At 45.7% G+C, this 25,095-nt stretch overlaps 1 protein-coding gene across 1 annotated transcript in view; it reads left to right on the top strand.

Moving 5' to 3' along the window:
* Positions 1-25,095, top strand: part of LOC119376413 (tether containing UBX domain for GLUT4) — a gene marked incomplete at its 3' end in the record, with an annotated part of 46,378 nt that overhangs the window by 12,323 nt on the left and 8,960 nt on the right. The window contains 6 exon segments of the mRNA XM_037646244.2: positions 5,882-5,937; positions 11,510-11,737; positions 16,818-16,875; positions 17,328-17,401; positions 20,717-20,933; positions 22,367-22,501. Coding sequence (XP_037502172.1) covers positions 5,882-5,937; positions 11,510-11,737; positions 16,818-16,875; positions 17,328-17,401; positions 20,717-20,933; positions 22,367-22,501 — 768 coding nt within the window.

Here is a 25,095-nt window from a genome sequence, read left to right on the forward strand (position 1 = left end):
CTTGGCACAAAAGTAGCACTACAAACGTTTCTGGACCGCTGTTTCAACAATCAACGCCGACTTAAATTCCCACAGCTGTCAAACGCTCCGTCGCGTCGGGGCGAGGATTTCCTCATCGTTTTCTGCTCAAAAACGGATTGACAACGGTGCTCTACGTCATTGTCAACCCGTTTTTGAGGAGAAAACGTCTATATAGGAAATCCTCGCCCCTTACGAAACGCGATGCCGTGACGGTGACGCGATGGAGCGTTTGACGGCTGTGGGAATGGTGCCTAATTATCATTATTACCGGCGTCGAGTAGCCATCGACTTTCAAGTGACGCTATGCGCGTGTGGACGTGAGATCGTGTGCTCCCTTTTCCCGGTGCTTTCATTAAATCCGCGTATGTACGCCACGTGTATGTTGCGTAGTTCCAATGACGTAAGCAGAGTTGTTTGTCGCCAACAGGAATAAGATATAGTACGCGTCCACTTTTCCTGCTTAGAACGTCACGTCTCGGAGTAATGTGAGCCAGCTTTCCGTCTCTTTTCACGGGGCATGTCAGTCTCCACCGAGGAGGCTTTGAAAAAAAAAAAATCAAGATCTCTTTGGTTTCCACGAAAATTTGTAGTCGTTGCCGATTCAGTTTTCAGCTTTTTGCGTTTACTTTCGCGCTCCTTCGCTGGTGCAGTTTGGGACAAAAAAAGTAAAAATAAAAAAGCTCGTGCATTTATTTTTCTTTCTTCTCTCTCTCTGTCGTTTTCTTTTTTCTTCACGGGTGCAGTTCGCAGTGGCATAAATCTAGAAAAATCGCAGGGGGGGGGGGGGACGCGCATCTCGCCATGGCGGCAATTTCGTTTTTATTTTTATTTATATAAAGATTAAAATCATGCTTTGAAATAAAATTGAAAAAAAAACGAGCATGGGTTCCTGCAGCTCGTGTAATTTCATTGTTCTATTGAGTCTTCTCCGAAGGCGGTCGAATGGCAGTTGCGTGTTCAGTAGTCTCACACAGCTGAGGGGTATTGAACACAGGCCTACACACTACAAAATAAACAGGCATTAAGAAAAAAAAAACGTTTAATTGTACTATACTTAACTCTCAAGCAATTCAAACATACACGATTTTATTTTCGATTCATGGGCGCCGCCATCTCGGACTGATAAGCGATTGTTTTGCCGGTTTTCTACATTGTAATATGAAATGTTCATGGTCATGAAACGTTGAATGTACCGGCCCAAGCGTTTTCGTGCGTGCGAGTTCACCGTAGCACTGTTTGTTTATTTGATACGGATACAAACTGCAACGTTATCAGTCCAAGATGGCGGCGCTTGAGAAAAGAAGGGAACACTTGCACGCCCCCCCCCCCCCGCCTGTCATGGGGGGTCATGACCCCACGTGATTTACGCCAGTGGCAGTTCGAGACAAAAAAAAATTGTTGGCCACAAGCGCTAGCTGCTAGGAAAAAAGAGAGAGAGAGAGAGAGAAAGCACATTTTGTTTTTCGGAGTATGTTCTGTGATCAGCCGTATAGGTTGTCGCGTTGCTAAGCTCGAGGGCGCGGGTTCGAATCCCGGCCACGGTGGCTGAATTTCGATGGGGGGCGTAATTCAAAGAACACACATGTGCTTAGCTTTAGGTGCACGTTAAAAAAAACACCAGGTGGCCGAAATTTCCGGAGCCCTCTCACTATGGCTTGTCTCATAATTGTGCCGTGGTTCTAGGACGTTGAACCCCCAAGTATTATTACTACGTGATCAGCAGCTGCTGGAACGCGGGGCCGGAAGTTCGCAGGTTTAAAAAATATAGCGTGTATGTCGTGTTGGCAACAGAAACACGTTATTACTTCTCCCTTTCTTCTCTATAGAACTTTAGTGGTGTCCAAATTGTAGTTTGTTTCATTCTTTCTTTGTTACACTGAAAGAAGAGCAAGAGCTCAAGATGTTACTCCTATTCAACATAACCAAACATGACCGACAACAAAGGATATGCAAGTGTTGGTTTATGGGCTGTAACGTCCCAAAACGACTCTGGCTATGAGAGACGCCGTAGTGGAGGTCTCTTACGACCACTTGGAGTTGTTTAACGTGCGCTGACATAGCACAGTGTACGGATAAACGTGCGCAGAAAGTGTGGGGGGAGGCTGGGGGGGCGGTCGACACCCCTAGTCACTCAAGGGGGGCGCCAATTCTTCCCCGTACTTTTAATCAGTCGGACATTTCTTGTCATTGTTTAATGCACAAGGGTTATGGCCATGCGGGTTTTGCTGATGCATTCAAAGAACTGTTTATACTTTCCACCGTTACCTCCCCTGGAAAGACGGGGGCCAAAGGCAGGCCGTTGTGAGCACGCCCTCGCTTCATTTTAATTTTTCGCGTGCTTTCTTTCGGACTCATCGATGGAAAAAGGTGGGGGGGGGGGGCGCTGCAGTGGTTTACTTGGCTATGGAGCACCGAGGTATTTGCATAGTGCGAAATGAACGAGGATACAGACGAGGACACAGATGAGAGGACACAACGCAGGCAGCGCCTGTGTTGTCCTCTCATCTGTGTCCTCTTTCTGTGTCATCTGTGTCCTGCGGAAATACGTCGATGCTAAATCACTGGCTATGGGGAACCCCGCGCGCTCCCACGGGGGTAGCTGTAGCTTTTCGCCTCCATCGAACAGCAAATGCAGGTAATATGAGATACAGGTAATGCATTCACTGCACGATACACTCCAAAAATAGTTGGTTGTTGGGCCAGTTGGTTCAGCCTCTTTGTAGCGCAGAAGCGGTTCAGAAGAAAGTGCACAGGACCGGAAAGACGCTCACTTGCGAGTGATATTTATTATGAAAAACAATGAAGCAGACATGTGCATCAGTGCACCGTCTGTACATTTGATAACGAAGGAATTAATGTTCCGTTCCGGTAGTGGGATGATGTAACTGAATTAATAAGTGCGCCCCTCGAAGCTATATTTCCGTTCGGTTGATACCGTAATTCCCTGCGATATGGCAACACTTTTCGTGCTCTTTTAGGTGCGAAGCACCTTATGCGCTCGGGCTGTAGGCGTCTCTGCTGTCGTCGTCGCCCGTCGCGGTAAAGCAAGTGGCAAATAAGACGCTCAGTCTAGTCAAATAAGTTCGCTCAGGAAAAGCTTTGCTTCTGCGATGGACACTGTCTGCGACGCTGAGTGAGAGGACGCTGTCCTCTATCTGCTATTGAGGTGGCCCTATCGGAAACACCGGTCCCCGGATTTCACGTTAGTGGAGCTGATTTTTTAGAGTGGAGATTTTGTTGTGACTGCACACGCGCGTAAACTTTCGTGATACACTCGTCATTCGTTGAAAATAGCTCGCGTAAGCTACCTGCTAATGCGTTCGCGAAACTGGCTGTATATTCCGGAGAGAACAGCCAAAACCGGAGGCAGCCCTTATTCATCTCGTTCCCGATATATGTCACGGCGATCGTGAAACCGAGCCGTTCGCGTTTTTGCGGCGTGGCCGAGAAAAAAAAATGCTGACCGAGTGGGGGTTGTAGACATTCAGGCCGCACCGTTGGCGCAGTGTGTCTAGTCTCAGAATTAGCGTTAAAAGAAGAAAAAAAAACGAGACAAATAAAACGCTTGACGCGCAGACGGAAAAGAAGGTCGTTACGGGCACAGGTGTTTCTTTTGTGTGTGTGATGGCTGAGTTTTTTTTTCCTCTTGGGTGACTTTCTGTTTCTTTTTTTTTTTCGGCTTGAAAGGGGCGACCTGTTTACGACAGGTACGCACGGTGGCCTACGCGAAGTGTAGGCCACTCGTTGAGGCGTGCCTACTCCGAACGTTCTCGAAGACTCCTGCGTAATTTTAAGAGTTTGCGCAAGGCGAGGGGAAAAAGAAGGAAGGAAAAAAATATACTATGCATGCGAGGCAGGTTAGTTGTTTCGTGCCGGTCGAATCGTGGTGGAAATGTCTAGCAACGCTGGCAGGCGTATCTGAAACAAACAAACATTAAGAGAATTTGTTGCGGGGCTTGTTGGTTCATTAATGCTAGACTGTAGGAAAAATGTAGGAAAGTTTTTTCACAATAAAGATAGTTGCGAATTAGCGCTTGTCCTGTGTGTGTGTGTTCTTCTATGTCCCGTACCGAAATTGCGCTGTGAAGTTTAACAAACAAACAAACAAACAAACAAACAAACAAACAAACAGACAAGGATCATCAATAGGGCTCTTCCGTTACAATTCATGTTTATTTTTAGCGCGAAAACTGAACATTGTGGCGTAGGGTTATGTCAAGACACAAACAAAAGTGACATTGGTAGCCAGGGGTTATCCTAAAAGTCAATGGGGGGGGGGGGGGATGTCAGCAGATGAGTTCTGGGAAGGCAATGCTTGCAGCACCAAAAGAAAACCGAGACAAGAAGACAGACTGGAAGAGGAAGGATGCTGCACTATGAACTGACTAATTTTATGAAAACGCGAACAACAAACCGATATGAGCGTGCGCGGCAACAACTGCAATCACACTGAAGGACACCCCATCACTACAGGCTAGAATCAATGTCAGGAAACTGGAGCTCTTCGTCATTCACAAACACAGATGGCGCACTCACACACTTATCAGGACCAGGTTTGTAGATCTGAAACGCTTCAAAAATTACCCGCTTTCTGTGTTTTAGCCCTTGCAGTCACCGAAACGTTACTGATGAGATGAATGGATCAGTGCATGTCTGTAACAGGGCAGGGGGGTTTAGTTGGTGCGGAGTAATTACCAGGGGGTTGGGGGGGGGGGGAGGGGTGGCGAGATGTTTAAATCCACAGTGGCACCCAGCAGATATAGAAACGCGATGTATGCAGTGGATGTTGTACAGTCAGGGATAAAGAGCTTCAGACTCGCTGGCCGAATGTTTCGATAGGTGCGCCTATCTAAGTCGAAGTCGCCTTGTTACCCTTTTCATGTTAGCTTTAAAGAGTTACACCCGCCGCGGTGGTCTCGTGGTTAAGGTGCTCGACGCTGACCCGAAGGTCGCGGAATCGAATCCTGGCCGTATTTCGATGGAGGCGAAATGCTAGAGGCCGTGCACTTTGATTTATGTGAACGTTAGGTAACTCTGGGTCGTGGAAATTTCCGGAGCCCCCCACTACGGCGTCCCTCATAATCGTAACGCGGTTTCGGGGCGTAAAATCACAGCAATTATTGCTATTATATCTGTAACGGGTTACAGTCTCGGCGATAACATTCCGACTTGAATTCATATGCTACCGCATTGCTCCCGTACAACCAGTCAGCTCGGTTAACTGATGTTTGCTATTAAATTAACTTCTCGTTGCAGCTGCGACACTTTCGATTTCCATTAACCCTTTGAGACGCTATGTACACAATTGTGTACACCACTTGTTTCTGCTAGTTGTATCGACTAGTGGCTAAGAAAGAACCAGGTATATTGAGTATTGGATGTATTGAACCTCCTGCATAATAAATTTGTCCTCATTTAACTTCATTTTGCAGTGTACTGTTGCATACGGTTACTTTGCTGAAGGCACTACCACATTCGACGAGTCATTACACGTGCCGCTTTCCGCTAGCCACGTCAAAAGTATAATTTTTCTTCGCTCATCGTGGACATAGCCGAAAACGTATTTGCACCATATTTCTAGCCCGCGATTTGATTCTATTTATATAAAAACAGAGCATGAATGACTTCACAATAAATAGATATTTAATTACAATTTAATTAGGATTCATTACTATAACACACATAAATTAATATATTACGACATTAATTTTGTTGCAATAGAATATCGAGTTCATTGAAATAACGTTGTCAGTTTGATGCATTTACAGACAGTTCTTCTATAGGTGGCGTCTTAACCCTCCAGTCTATATATATATATTTTTTTAATACACGTCGTGTCGCCATCTTGTCTTCCTTCCAGATTCTGGATGACGCATGCAAGAAGCAACGCCTGAACCCATCGGAATACGATTTGTAGTGAGTACACTTCATATACGTTATATGTATGCACGAGTGACTCGCAATTTTCAGTGCGTGGCGGTAATAGTACGATGTCACTTTCAGCAGGCAGCAGTTGTCGTGCTGCTGCATTCGCAACTTTCACGTATAGTGGCGCCTCCGGGCGGCGGCCACCGGAAGCTCTGTCGAGATGATTGAAATGTCGGACCTGCTTGAGACAGCACTCGTTGCCGCGTGTGCAGTCTCGTCCGTGGTCGTTTTGCAGCGTTGTGAGGGGTCTCGATATTAGCGTTACACTGAGTGCGTAAGGTTGAACGTAAGTCAAGAAGAGTCGACTGATTTTCGCTGCGTGCCTCGGTGCACAGCGTTCGATGTAAACGCCTTGAACAAACGCCTACGTTGCGCATCCATCGTGGCAACCTCGATGGGTGTGCTGGCCATAGGCCTTATTATCCACAAAATTACTAAACGATACAGAAAAAAACGTACTATGACTATCCTCATTTCTCGGATGTATACGTCGCCAAGAACAAACTGTCTTTATTTATAGCCAATCCTGTTGTGAAGAAGAGGACAAAGAGAGAGAGCGCGCCGGCCGAGTTATTGCGTTGCACGCGCTAGGCGCAGCTTAGTTTTCTGGTCAGGCGAAACGGCGGAACGAAAAGCTTAAACGGCGCTGCTGTTAAAAAAAAAAAAAAACCAAGAAGGTTCGCAGCAACCAGATTGCATCCGAGTAGCTACTCTTGTAGTTACAACGTCCGCCGTGAGGGTCGGGTAACGCGCGAGCGATGCGTCGATAACATTGTTTTCGGCGTCCCTTGACACGCTTTATCTTTTCTTTTCACTGCCTATCGGAAGCCATAATCGAAGGTTATTCTTAACACGCAAGAGACTGATAGTCTACGGAGACGCATTAGCAAATGAGAACGGTCGAAGCTATATATACGATTACACGAAGGTTACACGATTACACGCTGATTACTTTGTCCTATAAGCTTGTCGGTCACCGTCGAAATGGTCGCTACGATATAAGAACAAGAGATTTGAGTAAATATACTCGCGTTATAGATTTACCCAAGACGTCGACCTCCGCGGCGTCATAAACTGCCGGCTGATCAAAGTAATGCACTAGTTCAATCAAAGTTATGCACTTAGTTTCTCTTCGTTTTTAAGCAAAGCCACTATTAGTTAGATTTCGGTGGTGGTGGCATAGTTCGCGAAAAACCCTGCGCATGCAGGAGAGAACCCTGCGCATATGCGTATGCGGGTGTCACAAATAGGCTCTCGGAGGTGCGCTGGTCACGTGTTGTGTATATGCGCCGTTTTCTATTAACTTACACTCTGTCAATCATGGGCTTGTGCTTCACACTAGCAGAGTTGGGAATTAAAAAGCTTCGTATTTACCTTTAAAATCCGATTCAATAGCGACAGAATTGAGGCCGAGAGCAACGTCACGTATGTTTGTAACAAACTAATCAATCGATCAATCAATCATTCAATCGATCAATCAGTCGGTCAATTAATTAATTATGTCGTTCGTGTTTTGGGCGTCACATATAACTGACTCCACAGTGCATGCACGTGCTTTAACGTGTATGTGTTTCTGTTTGACCGATACGCGGAGTGTCCACGCGATATGCAGCGGCGTCCGCTAATTCACGCGCCGGCCGGCCGGCTGGCCGGCCCGTCGACTCCGTATCCGTTTCTCGTTATTTTTCCGACCTGATTCGCGGAATGAAGAGGCTCGCAAGGCCATTGTGCGTCGATCGGCGCATCTGTTTTGCCCGCGATTCTTCCCGACCGGATGAGCTCTTGTCAGGCTGTCGACCTCCGCGGCGTCATAAAATGCCGTGTATAATCAAAGTTACGCGCGTTGGACAGGTTGGTGTAGCTCTTCGTAGGATGAGGGTATACGTGTAACGCACCCGTCATCTGGGCTCGAGGCAAAATCACGGGTCCCTTACGCACTCGCCTAAGACCATACTCGTAGGTGAAAGTCAACTTTCTCTTCTCAGTCGATGTTTTGAACCTCCCCCCTCCGAAAGCTTTTTCTGCACCGAACGTGGTTTTGCACTGCCTTCGGGATCGGCCCACCTCTAACCAAGCAACGGCGTCATGTGATGATGTCATCATGCCACTTCACGTTATGACGTCACAACTTTTGGCAATTTGTGATATGGTGACGTTATATTTGTCATATGGTGACGTCTTCACGTGATGGCTCTTTTTCGTCACTTGTGTTGACGCCGCAGACGCAGGACGCCGCCGACAACCAGTTTTCGCATTTGATGTGGCATTTAAGGCTTTCGCCTGAATAACATGATACATATACACACACTTGGCGCTCACATTCATCAACTGTTTCTTTTTTTTTTTAGTTGCGGAATCGCAGTATACGTATACACATACCCTTCATTTGACCGTAATACACCGCGCTCGGAGCACGCCGATAACATGTGCGGCAGGTTCGTGTGATAAGTAATCGTGCCATGCGCAAAAGGTGCGCGTGTCCGTTTCGTGTTTCCCCATGTCATGTGCCGAGCTCGCTACGCCTTTATCCCACATTATGCGGGATAACCTTCGGTAAACACACCCGCCACGGCGGTCTAGCAAGTGGTTATGGTGCTCGACCGCTGACCTGAAGGTCGCGGGATCGAATATCCCGGCCGCGGCGGCCGCGCGCTTCCATGGAGGCGAAATGCTTGAGGCCCGTGTACTTGGATTTAGGTGCACATTAAAGAGTACCAGGTGGTCGAAATTTCCGGAGCCCTCAACTACGGCGTCCCTCATGATCATATCATGGTTTTGGGACGTAAAACCCCAACAATTATTATTATATTATCATTCGTCATCCGGCTGGCTTGTGTCTCCTTTTGTAAAAGCTGCACTCGCTCCTTTCTTGTCATGTACGATATGTCACGCGTGGCTGTACAGCAAGTAAGGACACGCGAGATAGATGGTTATTAGAGATAAGGGGGGATTCGGGGGGTGGGGAGCAAAGGTCTGGATGCCCTGACCCCTCCCCCCCCCCCTTTATTTTTGAATGTATACCCCCAAGATGGCGACACATCAGGTTTCCCATTAGCTTCCCCGTCGGAAAAATCTCGTATCCGCCTAGAATAGAAATCCGCTTAGAAATATGCCCCAAAGAGTGTGACTATTTTTAAAGTATAAAAATGTTTACACCCCTTTCGGTGGATCTTCCTGGGGAAGGTTTGGGGAATTTTAGAATGTACGGGCACGGCCGCTGGCAGCGGCCGTGGTACGGGTCCCAAACCTTCTGGGGCCTCAAAGAAGAAAAAAAATGTTGAAGCCAACGCGCATGCATGAAATGCTAACTGCATTTGGTTTTTGTGGCTATTTCTCATGTTTAGCGGAGGGAGTTGGTTTCCCCCCTTCCCTAACCCCATCTCTGGCCATGCCACTGGATCATGGTCATGACTCCTTAAAGGGGCACTGACACAAAATTTCGCGGCTGAGATAGCCTGCGGGATAGATTCTCGTGAACATAAGTATATCATCTGCCAAACCTGAACTGCGAATACAGCTTGGAATGTAATTGATATGAATCTTTAACCCTTTCGGCCCTGGCGTGGTCAATTGACGACACCGCACAAAAGTTCCCCTAGCACCTCGAAAATTCAACCGAAACTGCTCATTCTTGGGGAAATACTTGGGGAAATTCTTGGGGAAATGATCCCCACTGTGATTGACACCAAAGTTGCGACATATTTGCGGAGCTGGGAGCCACAAAGAAGAAAAAGCTTGACCGAAGTCTGGGTGACGCCGAGGCGTGTCAGGGGAGGCGGCTAAGCGCCGTTTTCGGGACGTCGTACAGAAGCTGTGTCAAGGAGTATCACGCTGAAAAATGAGACGTGGTTCACATTTTGTGTACTCTAGTGAGTAGCAGAAATTAAAAAGCCATTTTCCTAATTTCACAACCCCTGAGCCCTGATGACCTAATTTGATTCCATGCTAATTAATCCTTAAATATTTGCACCACTGGCTCAATTTTTGGTTTTTGGTCTTCTGAGGTCCTAACTATTAGGAAAGCAAGCACAAAAATGTATGCGGCCAAAATAAAAAATCCAGGGCTGAAAGGGTTAACTTCGCGCGTGCCTGACCTAGCGCTATACGGCACACATTGCGACATTGACATCATACAAAGTGACCTCAAGGGGACCCCAATACTTCCGCGATGTCACCACAGCGGCCGAGCTCCGAGATGCCCAGCTAAATCCTGACGTCATCGTCGCCATTGCGCGTTTGCCGCGCCTGCGCCAGCAGGCTACTATTCGGCGGCTGCTCGCGAGTCCGTGCCCGCGGCGAACGTGTGGAAGCGCCAAAGAAGTCTTTGCTACCAGGTGACGATGATATCGATGACGGCAACGACATCGCGCTGCACAAGCCGCATGCAAAAGACCATGCAGGCAGCGCGGAAGTGCGTCACAGTTGTTTGCTGTTTCACACGCTAGATGGCGTTAGCTGCACTCGGCGGCTTGTCGCTCTCGGAGCTTTCCCAAACTGAAACTGAATGGTAATAACAGACTGTCGCGCGCTGCAGCAAGCGATGTGCCGTGTTGCGACTAACTCCAGCAACATATTGCAGTAAAAAAAACGCCACACCAAAATTTTTGTGTCAGTACCCTTTTAAAGGGACACTTAAGTGAAACAATAAATTAGTTTAGACAATAAATTAGTTTAAATGATACTCTGAAAACTGCACTGTCATTAATTCACCACCATAGCATGAGAAACTCAATGTCAAACGTTTCACTTTTCAGTGTCCCTCCAAAATCTCCCATGGTGACGTCACAGATTTCAAAGTGTTCTCTTCGTATTTCGGCCACATTGCCTCAATTAAATTTTCTGAAACTTAGTATATTCTCATAAGACAATATACTTCATTTTTAACGATTAGAAACTACGTAGGCTGTAGGAGACGCCGTCAAAATCGATGACGTCACGGCGACTGGTGCGGGAACTTCAAGGTGGCGTCGCCACTCGCACTTACTTTTTGTGCGTTTTCTCGCTTGCCAAGCGTCTTCTCGCAGCAAGCGTGGTGTTTTTGGTATCGCGAAAGAGCAGGTTACCAATACGAGAACAATCGTTTTTCTCTTCAGCGTCTCCCTCAAAAGAATCTATGCACTAGATTGTTTGCGTTGAATGGCGCTTCTGTATAATGGATGTGCTGCTTACTTCTCAACGTAATATCGGATGGCATCATAAGTGTGCGCGTGGGGGGGAGGGCAGATTTTGCGCCCCCCTCTTAGGTGACTAGGGGGGGGGCACCCCCCCAGTCACCTAAGAGGGGGGCGGGGCGCAAAATCTGCCCCATACACCGAGCCCTCTAGTCACCTGGGGGGGGGGGGGGGCGCAAAATCTGCCGCTTACATTGACTTAGTATCTATGCACCAGATAGTCCAACGTTGAATGGCGCTTCTGTATAATGGATGTGCTCATCAGGGGGGGGGGGGGGGCGCAGGTTCATCGCAGCCCCCCCCCCCCTGATGGGGAACCTGCGCACGTCTAGGATGGCACTGTCACACGTGATTCGAAGCGGCGAATGTTTGAACCCTATCCCGCGCAGCCACCACGAGCGTCCGCTGTCGCACAGCCTGCCGGTGTCGTTCACCAATCTTCCCAACAATGCCGAGCTGGAGCTGCGTGCCGCCGCGAACGGCCAGCGTCGGACCGCCGCCGCGGCAGCTGCCAGCGTGGACATCTGCCTGCAGCTCGAGAACAGCGAGCGGCTCATGGCACAGTTCCCGGCCTCGGCGTCGCTGTTTGACGTCGTCTCCCACTGGCCTGACAAGATGTGAGAATGTGTACATTGTCGTTACCATTGTGTTGTTATTAACCATTTTAACGTGATTAAACTCCGTCTTGTGCTACCCGTGAATGGAGCGACTAGCGAGCGACCACTGGCAGAGCTCCTGGATATGCCGGTGCTTACCACGCTATGCCAATGCTATGCCAGTGCTTTCGGGGGTGGGGTGATTCAACACCCTCCCCCCCACCGACGGAAATTTTCATTTTGCATGTGCATATATAAACTTATAGACGCACGCCCGAACATACATAACGGGTGCTTTAACCCCCCCCCCCCCCCTAAAAAAAAAATCTGACTACGGTTTTGGTGGTGAGACTGACGGAGCTGGCAATGGACGAGCGGCGGAGTGGTGTGAAGTGCCGTAAATTCCAGAGCTAACGACCTCGGGCGCTTTCTCGGAACGGCACCAAAATTTAAAATGGCGTGAGCAAAGTTACAATTCCAAGCCACAAACACAGATCTCGGAGGCCTTACTTTTGCTGACTATGTCGTCATAGGTACCATATTTGAATACGGATCTCGAAGGCCATGCTTTTGCTCGCGGAACCCGGAAAATCGTCACGGGTATCGTGCGCTCGGTTCAGTGTGCGATGATTATGTGGGGAAAAGAAAATTGGGGCAGCTAGCACTAGTTGGTGCGAAGACTGCGAAAATTTATTTTATTTATTTACAGACACTGCCAGCCCTTACACGGGGCTATTACAGGAGTGGAAAACAATACATAAAAACCTAACAATCATTCTAGAATCAGAACATAATTAACATGTACAATCAGAACTTACAGATAAGGGGACAAAATGAAGTACACCAAGAAACGCAACCAGATAATAAAATTAAATGCACTAGATCGTGTACAGATAAATAAAGCTTTTTTAGCTAGAAATGAGAATGTGATCTATGTGCGGATATAAATAAATGTGTGGGATCTAAATGTGTGTGATCTAAATAGCGGAGCTGTTGGCCTTCCCTCCTCCTCTTCCTCCTCACTTCCCTTTCCCACTCCCCTGCTATTCTATACCATACTACGCATGGCTATGCTATTCTAGGAGCTGCTTGGCACATACCCGCTTTCTGTGTGGCGCATAGCCGCCGAGTTTTCTCTCAGCATGCCTTGAGCTTAAGCAGCTTTGCCGTTGAAAAATCCTATTTTGATGACAATGTTTAAGCGCAGGCGCTTAGATCTCTGGCTGCTAGGCAGGACTGGATGGGATTCAAGCAGGCCAGTGTTGCATTGATGCGGTGTGGGATTGATGTGGGAAGCTCGAGAAGAGGGGGGCGGGGAGGGCGCGCTTTCCAGGAACGGCGTGGAAATTTGAAATTAGCAGTGAAATTGGAGGGAGCGCTTGCTACGAATTCTATGGTAGGTTAGCACGTGACAAAAGTGGCAGAGCGGTGGAACATTGTGGGATGTAGTAGCAGTTGAGTAGCGTCACGGTGGGAGGCATGACACAGGAGTAGTGGTGGGCAGCAGCTGCACGAGTTTGGGGTGGACATGTGTAAATTCCATGTGCTAATTACTGTATGCTGACCACCGCTGCACTGATAAGTGCCACTGGCTCTGCTATCGGTATCACCTGCATGATTGCTGTTCTGATTCGGTTGATCAGAGCTGACAATTTGTGCAATGACAGCAAGTATATGGTGGCTGCAACAGATAAGGCCTTAATAGCCCGTACATACTGTCGTGTTATATTCTTGCGAATATTGATAGACAGTCGTGAAATGCTCATATGACAGCAACTGGTAAGACGACACCAATGGATGAGGCTTTGATAACCCACATATATTGCTGTGCTAGTCATTCGTATATCAGTGATGAAATATTATCGTGCTGTTGCATTACGGTTGCCTTGGCAGTGTGTGAGAACCCGTGGATTTTTCATTTAGTACTTTCTTTTTTTGAGTGTTCACTCAAGTTATGTGAAAATCATCTGCCCCGACTGGTAAACACACCACCAGAAGCTCGGCTTAAATAGGCAAGGTTTTCTCATGCAGCAAGAAACAGCCCGCAAAATTTTTCAACTACAACAATGTGCGAAACAAGTATAGTGCAGGGCAGGCATATTTTGCTCAAACTCGTTAAAATGATGTTATTAAGGCATTGAGAGCTGGAAGTTGAACCACAGAAACAAGGCAATACTTCCACAACATCAGCTGGAAATTTATTGCGCTTACTAATGCTTGCTTGCCCAAATTTCACAGAACGTATTTTATGGTCCTGATTGATCAGGAGCACAAGGTGTGATCTTGCTGCTGCATTTTGAGCAAAAAAAAAAAACAACAAAAAACAAAAATGGTGCATCGGGAAGCGCAGAAGTTTAAAAAAAACATTCTAAGCGGAATATGCACGTACTTGCTATAGCATGCGGTGCCACTGGCCAGAGCGTCTGTTGCACGAAACTGCTTGAAGCGTGTTATTATTGTCTTGACTAAATATGGTCACCAAAATGGAATGTGTGATGTTTTGAAGCCAAAAGGGAAGGCAGTTTCTGTAGAGGCTCCTTTCAGGTGTGCTCCCAGACTCCTTTATCATGCAGCACGGTCATGCAGTGATGCAGATGCATGCTGGGTGCACTTGACACCGCTGCTGTTTGTCTTTATTTTGCTTCTGCTGTCAGGGCTGCCTGTTTTGAAACCGTAAACCGTGGGATCAACTGCCGTTCTGTTCTCACGTGCTGCCTTCCCTGGGCATGTGTTGTCTTCTCTTTGTTGAATCTTTTTTTCTTTCCTTCTTTCCTCCTTCTTTTGCCCTTGCAGTTTCTCATTCTTTCTTTATCTGTACACCTCTTTCTTCTTTCTATCTCTATTTTTTTCTCATATTTCTTTGTCATTCTTGCTTTGTTACCGTATTCTTTGTTCATTCACTGCTTATTTTCATTCTCTGTTACTTATTTGCCTCTCTTTCATTGCTTCCTCTTTCTTCATTCATCATGCTTTTTTAACTTTTTCCTTATTTCTCCGTTTTGTTCACTTCACTCTCTCATAATTCATTCCTGCTTTTCTTTCTCATCTGTCCTCCTCTCTTTCTTAATTCCCCTTCTTTGTTTCTTCATTATCTTTTTCCGCATTCCTCCAGCCTTTCTTTATTTCTTAATTCCTGTCGTAATTTCTTGCATTTTCACTCTTTTTGTTCTCTTTCTTTCCTAATCCATTCCTCATTCTTTCCTTATATTTTCATCCCACTTCCTTATGTCTCAATTTTCTTCATTCTTTCTTTGTTCATTAATCCCTTTTGAGTCAAGTTTTCCTTTCTCTGTTGAGTGTGAAATTTCAATTTGGTTTGCTGGTCTCCTAGAAGGGTAATCTTAAAAATTTGCATTCTCTCTAAGAGGACGTAATCTACTCTATCTTGCAGCACAAGTGTATGTGTATTATTAAAATGTGTTTCATCGTGTTCATTACCTTGAGAAGCTGATTTAGATGGCGTCATTTGACAGCTCACCTTATCACGTGCTTTAATTAATATGTATGTGGGAATGACAGAAAGCTGCGCTAGTTGGTAGGCACCCATGATAAAAAAGATGCTAGGCATGCTAATGCAGACACAAGAGATTAGTCTGGACAATGCAAACACTAAGAGGTTCAACACAATGGTGTTAAAGGAGCCCTGCAACACTTTTCCAAGTAACAATCGAATGGCTTCACTAAAGGAATTTATTGCCTCGCAAATCGACTGCCGCAAAAATTTTTAGAATCCGTCAACTACGAGCAGAGTTGCAGAGATTTGTTGCACGCTGTAATATCTTTCTCTTCTCTTATCCTGACGAGCGTGCTGGAAGCTAAGCAGGGAGGGATGGCATGGGGGAAAGAAGCTGCATCACGCTTGCGTCATGACCTTGAGCACTTTTAGTTTTTTTTTTTCTTCGGACGCGCAGCTTACTTTCAGTGGGATCGCGAGCGTGCGTGTGGGCATGTGGCGGCCTCCCGTGGCAGCCGCAGTAACTATGCAGCTCGCGATGCTCCATCAGCCTATGACCGTGAAATTTGGGTATTTGGCATGGTCATTTGGGTATTTGGCATCGTTTGTAGAAAGAAGAGTGAACGATTTCTAGCTGACTTTGAAAACAATTGCAAATTCCAGGCTGCGTGCTGCGCTATAATGTTTGGCTCGCGTGTTCTCGGGAGCCTTGACTACCAGTCGGCAGTGTTTTCGGACCATGCTGAAAAAGTGTTGCAGGGCCCCTTTAGAGATCTTGTATTGTAAAATTCCGGTGTTGGTGTCGTTGGTTGTGACTGAAAAATCGGTGGTGTTCGTGAGTAAAGAATTGAGATAGATACAAATAAAGAATAAAAATCTCTCTGGCTCGAGCGGGATTCAATTGAACTCGGGCCTTCTGTGGGGCAGACTGGTGTTTTACCGCATACCCCATGCCACTGCTTAAAACTGTTTTGAAAAAAAAGAAAAAAACTTTATACAGGTGTTATACAGCGTGGGGAGCCCTATTAACTGGTGTAGTATTGCGTGGCAGAAGCATAGAATAGCACCAGGTGTCGCACCTTATGAAATGCGCAGCGAGTGGTTTGTTTAAAGTTTAAAGCCCCACCAATAACAAAGCACTCGGGCATAATTAATCATAATCATCAGCCACAGCATCAACAAGTTATGCAGCTGCGCGTATTGCCTACGGACACATAGTGGGTACTTCACCGATTCTCGATATGACAATTTATGGCATAGTGGGCACTGCGCACTTGCAGTAGGTATACATTCTAGGGGAGTTTCAAACGGCCAATACTACGTGCACAGATGTTCTTTTTCTCGCGGCACTGTTGAGGTGACCACTGAGAAACGAAGCCTGGCAAGCAAACGAGAAGGCCGAACGAATGGGGCCCGATCATATGCTATTGCGTACTACTCTTGAAGGCAAAGCTGAAGTGTCCTCAATTCGAGTGGGTGTTTGTGTTTTCCGGACATTGCTCTTGTGTTCATGCTTGGATGCCCAGTGTCTTTTATCGTGCATGGCGGGGGTTTTCAAGTAATGATCATTGATTAAATTTTTAAATCATTTCTACTGGTTGGTTTGTGACTCTCAGCTTTCTTTTCTTTTTTTTTCTTTGTGTCAAGTGAGGTTCAAGACAAAGACCAGAAAACTGACCTGGTGTGTGTCTACATGAGGAAAGAGGTAAGACCTTTTTTTTGACATCCTTGCTTTTCGTCTTTCTTTGTCGTGTTTATTTTCGGTACGCTCTGGATGTATTAAAGCAAGAAAAAAAATGTCGGTTTCTGACAACATGTTCATGTTTATGCTGTTATGAATCATCCTTGCATTTTCACAAAGCTTGTGTCAAGTGCACTGAGCTTGAAATGTTAGTGAACTTGCACAAATGTTAGTGAACTTGAACTAAGGTGTTAGCTTGGGCTGCTACCTATATCTTTCCTATGTGTTACAACTAACCTGGACACGCTATTACTAACACATTGCAGCTAGCCCAGCAAATACCTTCTTTTATGTATTCATACTTCGTAATGCCACAGGATCTCGTGTCACAAATATTCTGTAAAAAAATGATTTGGTTATTTGACATATCAGTCTGGTTTGTGAGAATTTTCCCTATTGCTTTGCTGTGGTTCCAGATTGTTGGCACAGAACAGCTGCGTGGAACAACGTTGCAAAACCTTGGCCTTACGAGCGGCAGGGCAGCCATCAGGTATGGTCGCCTTTCTTTAAACAGAGTGTCTTGTTTAGCTTTTTCTTGACATCTTTGTGTATTTGTGTTGTGCAGATGTTCTTGCGCCATACATAAAGGGGCCCTGCAGCTCCTTTCCAAGTAATCATTGAATTGCCTCATTAAATGAGTTTATTACCTCATGAATAAATTGCTGCAAAAATTTTTAGAATCCGTCAAGTACGAGTAAAGTTACATAGATTTCTCGCATGCTTCAATAAGTGCTTTCTCTCTCCTTTTGTGTCTGCGAGCGTGCTAGCGCTGGAGAATGATGACAAGGGGGCAAGAACCTACGTCCGTTTGTCAGCACGTGTCATGATCTTGACACGTGCTTCGAATGCGCGCCTTGCTTTCCGTGTGATCGTGTGCGCGATCATGTCGCGGCATCTTGTGTAGGCCACTGTAACTACGCAGCTCCCTATGCTCAAATCAGCCAATGGCTGTGGACTTTGGGTTTATGGCATCGTTTGTCAAGAGAAGAGCGAATGATTTCCAGCTTGCTTATAGAATTACTTTTAAACCCCAGGCTGCGTGCTGCGCTATAATGTTTGACTCGCACGTTCTCGGGAGCCTCGACTACTGATTGGCAGCATTTTCTGACCATGCTGAAAAATTGTTGCAGGGCCCCTTTAAAAGAGACATAGGTGGAAGGTATTTTTATTTAATTAATTTTTTGGGGGAATTACCCTCAGGGCCAGAGGCATTATAGAGGGGAGTGGAACATCGAAGAAAAAATACATTACACAAACTTTGTTCTCCAAGTTACAATGCTAACTGAAACAATAAGTAACAGACAAGCCGTAACAAAACAAACAAGAATCAGACAATTTGCAAAAAAAAATAATTACGTAATTGATAAATAAAATACGTAGCTGGTCTACTTCATTCATATTTTTAAATACTTGAGAGCGTGGATTTGTGCTATTTTGTATTAGCACTTATCCTGTGCATCTGTGTTCTTTCTTTGTCCTGTGTCTTTATTGTCCTGTGTCGCTATCCATAAGATTACGTGATTGGTTGGTTGCCCAATGGCACACTTGTGCTTAAAACTTCATGAAAGTTGAAATGATGAGCAACGGGCATAATAGATCCTGGAAGATTGTTCCGGTCCTGTGAAGTTCGGGGAATAAATGACTGATTACATGTGTGCCTTAAGCATCGCATGATTCCCACCTTTTGGGGATGATCATAATGAGTGGAGATGTGTGATGGAGGAGGGAGAGGTTATGTGAGAAATCGGCATGCAATTATTTTTTATAAGGTTGCCTGATCCCGGATGGCAGTGCTATGATCCAGTGTGGTTAAGTTCTGTATTCTTCCTTGGTTCTGACGTGTGTAAACATTAGTTAGTGTTTACTCCGTCTCCTTGCACAACGGCTTTATCTTCATGAATTACTCATAATTGTCCGCGTGGCAACTGCTTGCACATTCTTCGGCCATCTGTCTTATGGGACAGCAGGTGCAGTAAATGCCCTCTTTGTATATCCTTGTTGTGCAGAATTTTTTTGGAGAGGCTCGTTTCTTTGTCAGTTGTATTCATTTGGTTGTCTCTAACAATTAGGTCAAACGAAGTATAGGGAACATTAATTCTATCTTTAGCTGTAGGCAGTAATTATGACGTAAACTGAAATGAATTAAAGCAGATGGAAAAATCGCCCTTTCTGTCGGCGGAATCCAAACCCTCAGCCTTCGAATCGCAAATTTGTAGCACATCGGATGTGTAATTCGAAGGTCGTACGTTTGGATCCCATTTACGAAAAGGGCGATTTTCCGTCCACTTTAATTAATTTAAGTTTACACCATAATTGCCGCTCTACACTTAAAGACAACGATAGACCCTTTTTCTGATTGTAAAGCTAGCATTCCTGCGATGCAGTTAGCACAACTAAGGGTGGCTAGTCACTTACTGCAAACAGTGCGTTCAAGGGCACTCCTCTTGCGCTGTGACGTGGAAAACGTAGACTTGGCTGTGTTGATTCGGACACTTGTAATAAACAAGCCCCAACACGTGCAACTAGGACCTCGTCTCCACTTGAAGCAGGACAGGTGCTGCCACTACACTCAAACCTCGATATAACGAGCATGGATATAACGAATTACCGGTTATAACGAAGTAGATAGCCTTGGTAATACAGTGGTTCGGATATACACTTATAACGAATTTTCGGATATAGCGAAGTTAGTTTCGTGTCAAATGCAACTTTATTGAGGTTCAAGTGTAGCTGGACGAGTATGCAGCAGGGAGTGTGAAAAGGGTCTATCAATGTCCGCCACGCTTTCGCTGACCTAATTGTCTGTCGGATTCATTTGGTTGTGTCTTGCACTTTTTTTTTGCCAAAAACAAGTCAACGAGGCTCCACCGGCAGCTTGAGGTCGATCTCTGGAAAGTAGGGATGTGCGAATAGTAAATTTTAGGTTCGAAGTGAATAATGATTTGGTCGAATAACTTTGAATTAGATAGTTAGAATAGTATATATCATGCTCATATATCATAGATATCATCTATTATAAAGAAAAATGAGCATATTTGTCATAACTCAAATAAGCTGCACAATATTTTTTGAAACTGGAACAAAGCATGTGCAAATGTAATTCTTTTTGGTTCGAAGTGAAGTGTAAGCAACTTTGAATAGTAGGAGGATTTGAATTTCGGAAGGATGCAAGTGATAACCGCTAAAATACATTGCGTTTTAAAATGTACTAGACTTGGAGCATATCATTTCATATAACAAGCTTTTAAACTTAAAGAATTATTACTTGATAATTTTTTAACACCTCGTCATGTTTTCAGGCTAATTTGAAAGCAATGCGTGATGTATGTTGTTGAGTTACGTCTGCAGTTTTCCTTCATTAAACCTTAGTTGAAAGTGAGCGCTTGAGTTGGGTTCTTCTCTTTGTCTCCGTCGTCAGCGCATGCTCTCCAGTAACGACGAATACATGCCAACTCGCCCAGTTTTCTGCTTTGTTACTTGATGTGAGAGTAATATGTTCATTTAGCCTTGAAGGGAGGCTTTGCGGCAGAGCGTTTTTTTTTTTTTTTTTGATCTCACGGCATAGCACTCCTATACGACAGTGAAACCACCTTTGCAGGGAGATTCATGCGGTCTAATATATGCCTATACGTTTGCTTCAAATGCTTAGAAATTTCGAATAACTTAAGTTCGTATCGAAGCGAATTCGAATACTGTAATATCCGTTCGAATATTCGAAGTGCTCCAATATTCGCACTTGCCTACTGGGAAGAGATTGACATAAAGTGTACGCTGAATAGCTTTTTTTTGTCCATCCCTGCTTCAGGCTTCTACACAGGCCAAAAGGCTGCGTGGTGCAGCAGGCCCACGTGAGCCGGCACTTTGCGGTGCCGTTCAAGAAGGAAGAGGACCCGCCCGCCGCCCGGACCGAAGCTGCACCCACAAGCCCAACCCGGCCCACGTCTCCGAAGCAGCTTCGTCCCGCCACTCCGGTCAAAGACACGGCCACCTCGCCAACGAGACCCAGATCGGCATCTCCACAGGTGCGACGCGTCTATGATGGAAAGCCGTGGGGGAAACTGAGGTCCTAGGGCAGTGAGGTTGCTGCAAGCTGATGGGAGTTACTTAAGCGTGGTGTGGCCTCTTGTATTTTATTGTTACATATATTGTGGTGCATCACAACTCTCGTGGCAAGGACTTCCTTTTTACAGGGACGCTGTCTTAGCTACCCAGAGCTGTCGCTGTCGTAGTAGTAGTAGTAGTAGTAGTCATCACACAGGTCACGTGATCAAAGGGAGGAATGAATAAATAAAACAAAATGGTAATGACTCTGCTTGCGTTCCTCGAGGCGGCTGCATTTTCGATGGGGGCGAAAATGTCTGAGGCCCGTGTACTTAGATTTAGGTGCACGTTAGAACCCAGGTGGTCTAAATTTCCGGAGCCCTCCACCGGGTCTCTCATAATCATATCGTGGTTTTGGGACGTTAAACCCCAGATATTATTATTATTATTACTGCTTGCGTTCCTGTGCAACCGAGATAGTAATGTGCGTTTTGGGTAAGTGGGAGGTTGGAATAGGCCACGACTGCACTGGAACGCTACCATGGCGTTCAAGCATGCCCGTGAATGAGCATATTGTCGCACGGGATCCATATGGATAAACCCGAAGAACAAAGAGACGACAAAGAAATCCTTATTGAAAACGTCGCCGAAACACAGGAGCAAAGTGTGATGCCCGATGAAAGGGGCGACAGCTTCACGGTCGATGGTTGTCACAGCGTGGAGCTGGCTAGAATTTCTTTGTGTTACGGGAACATTGTTTACGAATCACTCTAAAAGCAACTTGCACCCTTTGAGGCATCTTTTCGTCACTCAATGGTGTATGCTGTGTTGTGTATTACCCACACAAATATAAAGAAAATATGGAGCGAGAAATGGCGAAGCTTGCACTAAGTTGTGCAAGGCTTGAAACAGCAAAACTGGACGAAATCTAATCTCATTGCTTCTTGGTCGTTGTTAGGCTTTAGCTAGGTGATGCTATGTTGATTCTTAGTGCAGAGAGGTTTGCGTTAAACCACAGACAGTCAGAGACATGACACGGATGTCCAAACTCCAGAGACAGCAACTCTCGCTGAAACTGAGCATTCACGCCTCTCATAGTTCTACGGGCACATCGTCGTGCAGTGCAAAACCAGGTAAGGTGCAGAAATCTTGCAATGCCTCCGATCCTGGAGGCTCTGCAAAACCGCGTTGGGTGCAGAAGCTTTCGGAGGGGGGTGAATACATTGACTAAGAAGAAAAAGAGATGGCCTTCGCCTTCGAGTCGTCTTAGGCGAATGCATATAGGGGCCCCGGGAGTTCTATCTGCATTGTGGGTGTGGCTCGTCAAAAGCAAGGAAAGTGACGATCGCTTTCGAAGAGCTGAAGTCGTCGAGATTTTTCAACGAATGGTTAACCAACTGTGTCTCGACCGCAGGATGTTGTCATGGAATCGCCAACCCATTCTCCAGCTCGTGACAACAATGCCGCCGGCCCCAAGGTTCGGTTCAGCCCTCCGCCGGCCACGACGAAGGCGGAAACCCTGACCGTGCGTGAAGAAGACATCAAATACGTGAGTTGGTTGATGCTGCCTGGTGGTCTCGCCATGCGAGTGGGCAAAGGAAATGCAGCGGAGGGGTGTGACGTATGTTAGCACATGACAGAAGTGGCAGAGTGGTGTGACGTAGTGAAGCATGTGACGGCAGCTGCATTTTGTTGTCATACCTCTTTGTCTGATCTGGGTGGAGGTGGAGTGGGAAAAGAAATTGTTGGCGAATTTGCCTAAGGGGAACTGTTGTAGCTTGCAAAGCATTTAATAACCCCTTCAGGCGCGAATTATGATGGACTGTCTGAAAATGTGTTGAACTCGCACAACCTAATTCCAAGGCACTCAATATTAGATTCCAAGAACGAAAATAAGATATTGTTTTGTCCGAGTTTCAGTAATTAATCATAATTAGCATTTAATGAAATATCGAATTATTCTGCAATCAGTCAAGTTCAATTCTTGCATATAAAGAATGAAATGTTAGGCTCAAAATGAATGCCCAGTTTGTTTTTTGGTTGTATTCATTTCGAGCTGAGAAAAATAACACTCTTGATGTTGGTCCTGGAACGCAGCGCGTTGAACGATCGTCGAACATGGTAGTGTCTCCATCAAAGTCATTCTCTGCAGCAATACTTAGCTCAGCAAAGTTAAACGAGCGCTACTTGTCCACTCGGGAAGCCTGCACGAATGTGCACACTGCGTTTCAAGTCATTTGAAGAAACGTGCGGTGCGCGACGCGCCTCCGCAGTTGCAGTGTACAATTGTACACACGGCCGCTCAAGGGGATAAAGGGAGGCAGAGTTGTAGTAGCACACATGTGTGGTTTAATTACATTGTTATGCAACACTGGATAGCCATCACTTAGCCAACATGAGCCAATACTGGTAGTACTTGTTAAGTGTGGTATGCTTCGCATAAACAACTGTACACCTTTCTCAAGCAGCACTTCTGTGCTGCATATTTTGTCTTGGTTATACATAGTTTATCAGATAGTTTGTGTTATCTGATTCACATCACTAGGATTTGGTTTGAAAATTTGAGCTGGGAAATGTTTTTTTACTTATGCTGTCATCAAAACTGACCAGAAAACTGCTCTTGAAACCCTACTTTATTTCCTAAAATGTGCTTTCCATTAAATATTTAGGTACATAGATGGAGGTACATGTAAAAGAATACAGACCTTAGGATCTTATAAAGGAGTAGGTGCAATCTGTCTAAATTTCATGAGGTAACGTATAAAGTTTTATCGGCTAGTTATGCAATTCAAAGGCTCGCATACTCGGTGATGCCTGTAGCCGAAAGGACATTCCGCGCCTGCCGGCTCGGTTGTGAACAACGTGGGCTAACATTTTCAAAGGTAATGTTGTGTGCATATGCACAAGGATGCAAGTGGGAGAACAGCAGTCGTGGTGGTAGTTTAATTGACGCAGATTTGCACGTGTTGTAAAAAATCTGGGATTCCTTAAAACTAATGCTAAGATGACTTGAGGCAGAAGCTTAATCGACCTTAATCCACACCTTAATCTACCTACTCCATACTTGCCACACCATAATCCACCATAAGCTACTGTAATTCATTTCAGTTAACTTTGATGTAATTTGGTACCTACTCCATACTACGCTGAACCTTAATACTCCTTAATGCACATGTTAATGCACCATAAGCCACTGTAGCTTACTTCAGTTAACATTGATGTACTATGTCTATGATAAACTTTTAACTCGCTTTATTTAAGTTTAACATATTGTAGTTCATTCATCTACTTGTCACGTTAATTTTTGTACCGTTAGTGGGGCTGCCGCCGCCGGATATTTCAACTCGTGAGGCATACAAGTCTTTTGTCTTAACATCTATCACCTGATGTGGTTTGGACTGGCCAACAAAACATGGCCTCTTGATGCTCCTCATACACCTAAAGTTGGCAGTATATTTCAGTGTAGTGCATACTATATTTTGTCAGTTTCATGATAGCTTTTTTTTATTGCTGAATACAGATTTGCCAACTCGATGCAGTATTAAAGGGACACTTAAGTGAAGCAGTGAATCAGTTTAGACTGATAGATTATACTCTGAAAACTCGTAGGATCACCATCATAGGCTCATTAAGGGGGGACGCGCCCTTTGAAAATCGAAAAATCACGAAAAACTCGGTTCTTGAAAAACCGTATATTTGGGCTGTGCGTATTACAAATGACCTTTCCTGTAATTATGAACGCCTAAAACATCGTAAAGTACGTCAAAGGGTAATAACGAGCAGCGGCAGCTGCTGCGCCGGCCAAACAGCGCCGAAACAAGCCCAACTTCGAGCGAGCACCGTTCCCGCGCCGTTGAACCGATCGGCGCCATCTTGGTTTTGTTTTGTTCGTGAATTCCCGCGCATTTCTTTACCGCCCGCGGCGGTGGGGTGGTGGCGCGGCCGAAGCATGATTCGCTTATGATTGGGGGGCTCGCAGGTGTTTGAGTTCCCGCGTCTCGACGCGCAGCTACCATTGGACTAAGCGGCGCTCCTCGAGAGAGTCGGGGAAGCGCGGTGCTATTGGCTGCCGCGCGCGATGACGCGATGGCTTTCTCCCGGTCTCCGCGGCTTGCTCCGTGCGTCGTCGGTTGCGACTAGTGC

Source organism: Rhipicephalus sanguineus, unplaced genomic scaffold (assembly GCF_013339695.2).
Source record: "Rhipicephalus sanguineus isolate Rsan-2018 unplaced genomic scaffold, BIME_Rsan_1.4 Seq1190, whole genome shotgun sequence".
NCBI lineage: Eukaryota > Metazoa > Arthropoda > Arachnida > Ixodida > Ixodidae > Rhipicephalus > Rhipicephalus sanguineus.